Genomic DNA, 10,863 nt, shown 5'->3' on the forward strand with positions numbered 1-10,863 from the left:
TGAAAATAGCATTGGGAAAGGACATATGAAACTACAGGCCATTGACCTGGGCTAAAAAAAACCTAGGAGTTTATATGATATCCCCAGAAGCTTTGAACAAAGATGGCTTGGGTAATTTCCATTCCTCCAGTCTTCAGAGGACAAAGGAGAGAAAAGAAGTGAGAGAGAGGTAGAGGGAAGGCAACCTCCTAAATCCAGCCTTGGTGGGCAGAGAGAGGGAAGGACTATTTAAGAAATTTTCTCCCCATTCCTTTCTGAAGAGATGAAGAAAGTGCTCCCTCAGCCAAACTGCTGTCCATGACACAGACTGGCTACGCAACAGTATGATATAAAAATGGCCTCTCAGCAATATGTTAGCTTGAAAATTGTCAAGTGAATTGTCTTTGTCAAAAATGCATTATTTTAATTATGGCATACCAAGCCAAGATTGTCCAAATCCAGAGATAATGTTATATTCAGAAATATATGTTGTTTAGACTTTATAAAGCAACTTTACTATTGCTATCAGAGAAGTCTTCAGCCTTCCATTGTCCAAGCCTAGCTTCAGGGTATTCTTACTTACATTCACTTGATACAGCTAAATTTGTTCTTTTAGTCACAGTTATCTTTCATATTCATTATCCCCTCTCCACTCATATGGATGCTATTCTGATGCAGATCCTCATTACTTCTCAACTTCTCAACTTTTCAACAGCTGATTTCCCTATCTCAAGCTCTCTTCCCTTCTTCTAACCCCCAATCCATCCTGCACTCAGCGATTTTCCTAAAGCACAAATTATGTCACCATCTGACTCCATGAACTGCAGTGGCTTCCTAGTACCATAAGTATTAAAAATAAAATACTCTTGACATTTAAAATGCTTCACAACCTGCTGCCTTCCTACCTCTTTAACCTTCTTATACTTATTTCCCTCCATCTACTCCAAGATCCAGTCACACTGGCATCCTTTGTCTTCCTCAAAAGTGACACTCCATCTCTAGTCACTTATTTTGGAGCCAATTGGGGTTAAGTGACGTGCCCAGGGTCACCCAGCTAGGAAGTGTTAAGTGTCTGAGATGAGATTTGAACTCGGGTCCTGCTGACTTCAGGGCTGGTGCTCTATCCACTGTGCCACCTAGCTGCTCTACTGCTTGCATTTTTACATGTAATGCACTGCCTCCTGACACTCCCCGAATACTTCAAGATTCACCTTGATTCAAATATTCAGGACTTTAGATTCTCTGCCTCTTACCTCCCAAAACCTTCCATCTGATTTTAATTTTCTCTCTCTCTCTCAACAAAGTTCACTCCAATAAAGTTGAAGCTTTGTTCCAACTCACAAGTCCTTGACAAAGAGCTGAATGGGAATTCTGGTTCTACAAGCAATTGATAAACCTCCCACCCCCCAAAAAATAATCTGACTTGCTTTCCTATAAGGATACAGATTCAAGGAGAAAGTGAGCTGAATTTTAGAGAGAATGTGACAATAAAAGTAACTCGGATTTTGGTAGCTGGATGTACCTCATTACTTTTGGAAGGAGGTTCCTCTTAAGTATGTTTTTTCTGGGCTCCTGAAACTGAATACTGGAGACAGAATGAGAATTATTCCATAATCATTCTGGTCACTGGAGAAAATGTCTTATGGACAAGATCTGGAGGGATGTCTGGACTGGAGGAATAATGTTAAGGAATTTTGAAATAGAGAAAAGAAAAGCCTCAATTTCCCCATTAAGTGTAAGGTTAGTCAGTCCTCAATGGAAGGAACGGAAGTTAAGGAGACTGGTGTGACAGTCTCTTCCTTTTAAGGCCCTTCTCAGGCTCAACTTCCTCCTTTCCTTAACCTTCCAGGAAAACCCTGGTTTTCCTATCTCTCCTGGCACTTTTACCTCCTTTGTACTTATTTACTGAGTTTTCTTAAAATCAGTTTGAGCACAAGCGTTTTCTTGCCTCTCTCCTTGAGAACAGACTCAATGTCACAGTTTTGCACCTGGTAAGGTTTTTAAATGTTTGTTGAATTGGGTCCTTTAAGACTTAATCCCCTTTAAGGGGATATTTTGAAAGTATTTTTTAAAGAACCTATTTAGATTGAATTTTCCCTTCTGGTAGAAGGATAAGAAAATTATAAAATTCCAACCCTCTCTCCCTGGGCATTTCCCTTACCCCATAGCCCTATGATCTCAATTCTGCCTTTGCGTTCTGCCCACAAACACCTCGTTTTATAACTAGTCACCCTATTGATATTCTCTTTTCTTTCTGAAGTTTGAGACAAGTACATGAACAATGGTAAAAGATATGAAAATAGCAAGCTTTATTATTTACTTAGTTCATTTCCCCCATAGTTTCCAGGATAGCAGTATTGTTCCTGGTTGTCTACAACTAGCATCATACCATGATTACAGACACCAGTACTGTCAGCCAGAACTGTGAGCATAAACATACATGTTACACATGTTGGACCGGGCCGGTGGGGAAAGAAATAGAAGACATTGAATGTTCCAGAAATTTCTTTGTTCCAGATTGGGGCACCCAGAAGTGTATGCTTTAGGGTTGAATCCATGTGGTATCATCGCAATTCCTGAATCTAATCCCACTTTCATTCCCATGCCCAGAAGAAGCACAATTGAGGGAGTTACCATGACTATCAGTCACTGAGAGAACTAAGCTAAAAATACATTTCTCCCTCCCAACAAATAAAAAATAATGCTCAAAATGTTGGCCTAGGCCCTACATAAAATATTAATTCATGTCTTAGCCAACGACATCTACGAGGCAAGACCCTTTCATTACATTAAATCAACAGGCAATTGTACCAGGCACTTGAGGTACAAGGAAAGACATTATTCCTTTACTCTCAAAACAGTCCAAACAATGTCCTCACTAAACTAGGAGTCGGGTGACCTTTGAAGGAGATGCTGGTCCCCCACAGGAAGCAGGAAACCTTGCTTCCCACTATGACCATTCAACAGAACCCACTCAGCACCTTGCCCCCAAGCAACTGGGCAAAGCAGTGGAAATGGACCAGCGCAAGGGCATCAATGGATGGGATGTTACAAAGCTCCATGGAGCTGAGGGAGAGAAAGGGGCACTCAGCAGCAGCAAGCTTCACAAAAATGCAGTCAATAACTCTGGATGAACTCCATAGGCTAAAAGAGCTACTGAAGATAACCTGGAGTTCTTGTTCCTGTGAAATAAAACGATAGTTTAAAAATAGTCCTAAGTTATTCTGATGCTCCCCAAACCAGTCAGTGACAGCCCCACCATTTATGAACGGCCATATCTTCATTCCCAGTCTCCAACAGTCGATTACTACATTCTTCCCAACGGACAATGCTCCCATTCTCCACTATCACAAATTTCCACTTCAGTGTCATATCCATTGGCAAAGGGACAGATCGGGACCAGAACCAGTCCTTTCCACACTGGAGTGGGATGTAATTGTGCCAGCTGCCAAGGCTCTCATGGTCTCCAGTGACCGCCACCACCGCCGCATCCGACGTGGTGATGTAATGGACCTGGAACTGGACGCTGACATGCTGAGACAATGGGGACACTGCTGCCACTCTCTTTGTTCTCAAATGAACTTCTTGACCTTGGGCATCCATGAGGGAGTCTCTTCCATAGTCCAGTCCCTGATTTGGGCTCGATGTCTGGAATTCAAGCACCGATACACCAGCATGAGAATGCTCAGAGCTTTTGCCCTTACTAGCATCTCTCCATACCGAGTACTTTTGTACCATTTCCCAGTCCTCATGATCAACCAAATCTGGACCTTCCTTCTGTAGAGTTTTCAACTGTTCTTCATGTTTGTCAGAAGGGAACTTCCCTGTAGAACACACAGCTGTCTCCTGTCCTTTGAGAGGATCTGCTGGTTGAGAAGATTCTGGACTTTCCCCACTTAAGACTTCCAAGTAATTCACAGAGTTAGTAAGTCCCGAGAGAGTCAGAGATTCTGTACCTAGCAGCTGAGTGGAAGAGGGCTGCTCTCCTGATCTCAGACAGTCAAAGTCTTGAGTAGAACTGTTCTGCGTTTTCCATGTTGGACCCTCAAGGTCACTGCTCTTGGACTCACTCACCAAACATCCATTACTTTCCTGATGATGCTCTAAGAGACAAAAAATATTAAAACATAGCAAAGTGTTAGAGGACCCATTTGGGAAAGGAGAAAACAAATGCCCAGTAATTGAAAGTTCTTAAGCTTGGTCCACCTAACAGCCTCAGATAAATAAACTGATCAGATGTCAATAAACCCCAGAGGGACAAAAGCTAAAAAAGGAAGGGGTTCAAATAGCAAACATTTAATTTAGCCTTTTCCCCCCAAAATTAAGAATCCCATAAGTCAAATATTAATAAGGCTCCACATCCTGCCTCTGTTCCTTTGTTCCTTTGTGACCTAGGTTTCAGTTTAATGATTTAATTTGATTCAGTAAAAAAAAAAAAAAAAAAAAAAAAAAAAAAAAAGGTTAAAAACCTGTGTTTGAATGAGTTTGTTCCAGCAATCTGTTAGTCTGAACACCAAAAATGTGGAGGCTGGATTAGGTGGCTTCTGATATCCCTAGACATCATAGATCTTTGTCGATGTTAAATTTATGATCTTAAATATATTATTTAGTTGATTTGTAGTATTGTGCTCTCAGGGCACAAATCCATACTTCTTGATCTGGGTTTGGTTTTTTTTTTCCTTTCTTTGTATCCCTAGTACTTGGCACAATGCCTGGCATAGAATGCTAGTATACTAGCTCAATAAATGCTAGTTCTGACTGAGAACAAGGTTATAACTCTACAATCAAAGCAAGAAATAAGCTATTGCCCATATGTAACAAAGGAAGCAAGGAGGACAGAGGTCACCGATTTCAGGACAGAGCACCTAGCAGCCCAACAATCGAACAGGACCTAATGTTGCCCAGTTTATGGGGCAAAGAACAACAAACAAGGACAGGGTTTGCAAACAATGCTCATTCCTGCTATCCAGAGACCAGAAGATGCATGATCCCCAATTCCAAGTCATATGTTGTTGCTCCACAAGCAATCAGAATAACAGAGTTCAAGGCTGGGAAGGGCCGGACTTCCTGCTTTCAAAATTATCACAAAGACTTCAAAATGAGGTTGCTACCTTATCAGCCATATTTTAAAAAATGAAAACATTGATAGCTGGGGGGCGGGGGGAGGAGGGGAGAAGCATATCTCTTAAACCTTAGTTAAGGCAGTTTCCTTCTCTACTATCATTTTGGTAACTAAATGCCCTTGCCCCCACCTTTTTCTAAGATTCTTAAAAAAAAAAAAAAAAAAAAAAAAAAAAAATCACACATCCGAGGAAAAGGAAAAACAAACAAAATACAAACCAGGAGTTAAGATGGAAGTGTGAATATATATTTAACTGGATAGGTCCAATCTTTCCACCTTGACTAAATCTGGGAAGGGGGAAGAAAAGGAAGAAACCATGATTCTGGCAAAATTAATTTTCTAAAATATTTTATATTTAATTTTTTTCTAAAATCTAAAATAAAAAAATCTAAAAAACCCTTTTTTAAAAAAAATTAAATCACTTTTAGAAACATTTATAAAATTTTTGAGTTCTCTCCCTCCTCCACTCACCATGAAGACAAGTAATGATTTAGGTTGATGTTCTAATTCAATTAGATCAGCTTTTATGAAGCATCTAAGTGCTTGCTACAGGAGATACAGAAATAAAAATGATCCCTGTTCTCAAGGAGCTTGCATGGGGGAGGGAAACAAGAAGGAAGAGTTTATACTATGTCTATATATAGTATATATGTACTAAATATAGAATAATAAGGAAATTTGAAGAGGAAAGAACTTCTACCAGATCAATGAATCAATGAAGATCTCAGGGAGAAAACATTTGTTGTTTGTCCTTCCTTCTCCAAGATGACCAGAATATTAGGGAGGTGAGACCATGACATGCAAGTGAATTAGATTTAAAGGAGGAAGGACTATGCAAGGTCACCAGTCTCTCTCTTCCAAAGCCATCTGGTTCCAGTGGCCAGGTATAGATCAGGAGAACTGGAAATTGAAGGAAAGAAAGGGTTCTGAGGCTGAGATGAGGAGGTGGCGCATTCGGAGTATGTAGGAGGGTAATTTGTGTAAAAATGCAAGAGGAAGGCAATGGAACACTTGAGTTCAGACAATAGCAAAAGGGCTAATTGAATGGAATTTAGAGAAAATTTAGAAATGGAGCTGGAAACAGGGTGTGGAATGAGCTTTCCACTTAAGCCAAGCTAAGAACCATAGATTTTATGTTGTAAGTATTATGGAGCAAATGGAAAGTTTTGAGTGACATTCTCAGACCGATTAAAATAATTATCCTAATCATTTAGGTGGAGTGTGGATTAGAACACAAAGGCCAGAGTAGGCTGGCCCATTAGGAGTCTGTTGGAATAGTCCAGATGAAAGTTAATAAGGGATGGAACTAATAATGCAAATCAAATTTAGAAGTGTGTATATACTATTTCTCTCCTTTCCCCCCACACCCAGCCCAATTGTTAAAACATTTACTTCACACCCTTGTATTGCTCTTATCAACAGATGTTTGAGCTCACCAGGCATATGGTAGAAAACAGCAAATGAAAATCACCAGACTAAAGACCAATAATATTAACATAACATATAAGGTTTTCAAAGTACTTTTTGAATCTTCTAACATTCTCGAATAAAGGGCTCCATTTTAGCTATGTGAAATTTGGTGGTGTCCAAAGGGCATCTAAGAAGAATTAAATAGTACGAAGTTGACTTATGTATGATTGGAGCTCAAGAAAGATTAGGGATGGAAGGACATATTTGAGATGTTTGTTTTTTATATTATTTAGTCATATCTGACTCTTTATGATCCCATTTGGGGTTTCCCTGACAAAAATACTGGAAAACGTTTCCCATTTCTTTTTCAGATGAGGATTTAAATGATTTGCCCAGAGTCACACAGGTACTAAGTATCTGAGGCTAGGTCTTCCTAATTCCAGGCTCAGTGTTCTATCCATTGCATCACCTAGCTGCACCTATATTTGCATAAAAATACTTGAACCCAGGGAATGGCAGATGAAATTTCTGACTGCATATATAGAGAGAGAGAAGAGAAAAAGGTCCAGGGGCAGAGCTATGAACAATAATCAACATAAGACCAGGAAGTGAGAGAAAGAAGCAGACAGATGGGAGAACTACTACAGAAGTATCCAGGAGAATGGAGTGGCAAACAGTTACAGAGAGGTCAATTATGAAGACAGAAAAGGTTATCAAATTTATCAAAATCACTGCTAACTTTAGAGAGGGCAGTTTCAATAAGGAAAAAAGAAAGCAAGCTCGTAAAAAAAAAAAAAAGAAATTAAACAAGCGAGTTGTTGTTAAGGAAACAGGGATGAAAAATATAGGCAATTCTTTGAAGGGTTTTGGAAGTAAAAGGCTAGAAAGACAGTCCTGTTTAGATGGCCTGGGATAGGATAGAGGGGAGCATGTTTATGGGAAGCTACCCTACTCTTTTGAGGCTAAAGGCCAAGGTAATGGATAGAGTTGGCTTTCAAGCCCTATCTCTGGCACATATTGGGTATGGGACTGAGGTCATGTCTAACCTCTCCAAGCCCTAGGCAACTTTCCAAATCTGTAAATTGCAGAGCAGTTGCCAACCGTATTGAGCAGAAGGAGTTTGTCTACACTAATGAAATCAGAGGTTCAGTTAAAAAAAAAAAAAAAACACATAGGAACAGAAAAATTTAAATAGTGTAGAAGACCCTGGCAGAGACACCCTATTTTTGGAATACAAATTTGACCATAAAAATGGAATCCAAGAGTAGTTCATCAAGAAAAAAACTGGGCCTCAGACTTTATTTGGTTTGATCACCTCAGATCAAGATAGTGCCTTCTAGAAAAGGGATGCATATACCCCTTGGACACAAAGAGCTGGGGTTCAAAGCTAAATATCCTAACGACAATCTCAAAATCCTCTTATAGCTTTAAAAAATTCTCAAGGACCCCTTTATATTCTAGGAATATAATATATAATAATATACCTTTATATTAAGGAACCTCAAAACTTTCATTTATGTGGATTATAGCTAGTAATCAATATGTTTTACAGTATTTGGAATTAAAATGCAAATATTTTTAAAAACTTTAAAAATATGCTACATAAATAACATCTTGTAACATGAAATGTCATCTTTTGTTAACATAAATAGCATCTTTTAAGAAAAAAATTTTTATGAAAAAATTAACTATTTTCCTAAAAATTTGGTGAGAAAAAAAATAGTATTGTTTTATATAGTCTTGCTTAATAGAATGCAACTGGATTCCACTATCTGCCTCTACATGAATATTTTACTTTAAAGTTCATGAAAATCTCAAATCAGGTAGTTGTATAAATCAAGATTCTAAATAACTTTTTGGCATTATTATAAAAATAATTTTGACCTCTAGAGTCTCCTGAAAGGGTTTCAGGACCCCAGGGTTCTGAGAACTGCACTTTGAGAATAGGAAAGATTAAATTAGTGAAAAGGAATAACTAAGAAGTCTATGCCGGCTAACTGCGGGGGGGAGGTAGAGGGAATGGGGGTGGGGGGGTGGGAGAAGAGTGTGTGGGGTGGTGAAGGGCGGTGTCTGCAGAATTCTAGAATGGGATTGTCCAGCACTCCCTCCGGAGGCCTTCGTTGCCACTGACCTCCCTCCCAAATTTAGCTCGGATGATTTAGCATATCATCCCAAGTTGTCAAAGCTAGAGAAGAGATGGCGGGGTTCCCGAACCCAATTCCCAGCCGCAAGGGATGAGTGCCTCGGAATTTCTGGGCACTTTGAGCAGTTTGGGGAAAAGGGAAGGGTGCAGTTATGGAGGGGGTGGGGAGAAGGCGGAGACGGGAGAAGAGCGCATGAAGTACGCCCTGCCTAGCTTGAGCCGAGCCTCTCAGGGTCTGGGAGCAGAGACACTCCTCCATCCCCATCCCACCCCACCTCCCCTCAAGTGGCTCCGGGGAAAGGGGTGGAAGACACTGAAGAGAATGGAGAAAAGTAGACGGCTTCAGATCTTAGAAGTGGAAGGGGGAGGGGGGGTCCTATAGTAATTCCATCTCCTGCTGTAGAATAAGGAATCGAGGCCTGGAGGCACGAATTGATTTGCCCAAAGTCACGCAAGTAATAAGTGACTGAACCAATACTCGATTTCGGCTCCTCTGACCGTTTTTCCCGTTTTGGAAAGTTGAGGCTGGAAAGAAAAGGGGGTGGCCCGTTGATCCACAAACCAAGCTGACCCAGGCGTAAGGAACGCCAGGAAAAAGGGGCTTTAGGGACCCACATGACGCAGCTCCAGGCAAAGTTAGGGGTGTGTTCACACCTTGCACCCTTTTCTCCCCCTCCCAGCTTTCTTTAGAATCGTTAACGATTTGTCAAACACCTAAAAGAAGATTGTTGGCAAGAGAAGGCACTACCTCCGGCTGCTTTCTTGACGTTCCGGTCCTCCTTCTGCTCCCCGAGTTGGGTCACCTGCTCGTGTTTGTGGCAAAAGGGGTCCTCGCCATCTCTTCCTCCGTTCCCTCCGTCCCTTTTCAGGGCTGCTGCGGCCACCTCTTCAGGCGACAACTTGCGCTCCTCCTCGGTCCCCGCGTTCTGGTCCCCGGAATCCCCCCGCAGAAGCCAGACGAAGAGCGCACCGGCCAGACCTCCCCCCACCAGCAGGGCAGATATGACAGCGCCCATGGCTCCGGACGCACGGCCCCGCTAGACAAGCGCTGCAAGGGATGTCCTACGCCCGAGCTCCCGGAGAGGGGACACCGGGGACCGGGGACCGCGGAGGGGAGGGAACGCTGTGCGACTGCAGCTCTCAGCCGCTCCCTCACCTCAACCTGCCTTTTTATCTCCACTTCCCTTCCGAATCCCCGCCCCGGCAGAAGCTCAACTTTCTCCCTGCCCCGCCCCGCCCTGCCCCGCCCCATAGCCGCCCTCCGCTGGCCGCAGTCCCAGTAGTTGGACACTGGAGGAGGAGGGGAAGAGAGCAGGGAGAGGGGGAGGAAATTATGGGGAGGAGAATGCGCTACTGCAGCTAGCTCTTAACGTTATCCTTCCCCGCGTCCTTCTACCGAAATCACTGGCTCTTCCCCAGAGTTTTACAAGGTCAAGTAAAGTTATAAGGACCATGACTCCTCCGCATCTTCCCGTTTGCCAAATCACTTCAATCCTTTGGCCTCCATTGCCTTTGCCATCGGTTGAATTGAAGCCTAGTTCGCTGGACAGCACCCGATCTAGAGCAGATCATGGAGTGGCAATCCAGGGTGCCAGTCTGCCTCCGAGAGACGAGCAACAAATGGTCCAGGCTGATTTAGCATCTGTAGAAACCCAGTCACGAGTTCTAATTTAAAAGGACATGAAGAGAAAATGAATTCTAGTGTCAACTGGACCCCTCTGAACCTCTCTGAAACTCAGTTTCCTCATCTGTAAAAGGAAAGACTTAAAGAGTTTGGAAGTTTGATTATATTAGGTCCATTTGGTTCTCTCTGCTGTGTCCTTTCAGCCATTAAGGGAGAAGAGGATTACCGTTACCAATCTATCACATCAGTATCTTGTTTGTACATAATTGGCCGCATGTCTCTTCCATTAAATTGTAAGCAGACTGTCTTTTGCTTTTCTTTGTATGGCCTAAACTTGGCACATAGGTGCTTAAATGTGCTTGTTTACTTTTAACAGAACCTCTGCCTGCTAGTGCCTTTTCTCTGTCGATTATCTCCAATTTATCCTATCTATATTTTTGTACATGGGTGCTTTTATGTTGTCAACTCTCCCGTTCGACTGGGAGCTACTTGAGAGCTTTTAAATCTTTGTATCCTCAGTGCATAGGTACTTGCCTCTTTTGGACTTTAATGAGAGCATGTGAATGCTAGTGCCTTCCGTCTGTT

At 42.0% G+C, this 10,863-nt stretch overlaps 1 protein-coding gene across 1 annotated transcript; it reads right to left on the minus strand.

Moving 5' to 3' along the window:
* Positions 1-2,264: 2,264 nt before the first annotated feature.
* On the minus strand, positions 2,265-9,856 carry STBD1 (starch binding domain 1). Its single transcript, XM_003772879.4, has 2 exons — positions 9,403-9,856; positions 2,265-4,082 (listed from the first exon to the last, which is right to left on the minus strand). The coding sequence occupies exons 1-2, from the start codon at positions 9,668-9,670 to the stop codon at positions 3,223-3,225; spliced, it is 1,128 nt and encodes a 375-aa protein (XP_003772927.1). The 5' UTR covers positions 9,671-9,856; the 3' UTR covers positions 2,265-3,222.
* Positions 9,857-10,863: the final 1,007 nt, after the last annotated feature.

This window comes from Sarcophilus harrisii, chromosome 6 (genome assembly GCF_902635505.1).
Source record: "Sarcophilus harrisii chromosome 6, mSarHar1.11, whole genome shotgun sequence".
Lineage (NCBI taxonomy): Eukaryota > Metazoa > Chordata > Mammalia > Dasyuromorphia > Dasyuridae > Sarcophilus > Sarcophilus harrisii.

Coding starts and splice junctions, on each gene's coding strand:
- STBD1 (XM_003772879.4), bottom strand. CDS start 9,670: ATGGGCGCTGTCATATCTGCCCTGCTGGTGGGGGGAGGTCTGGCCGGT. Junction 4,083..9,402: donor CGTCAAGAAAGCAGCCGGAG/GTAGTGCCTTCT, acceptor TTTGTCTCTTAG/AGCATCATCAGGAAAGTAAT.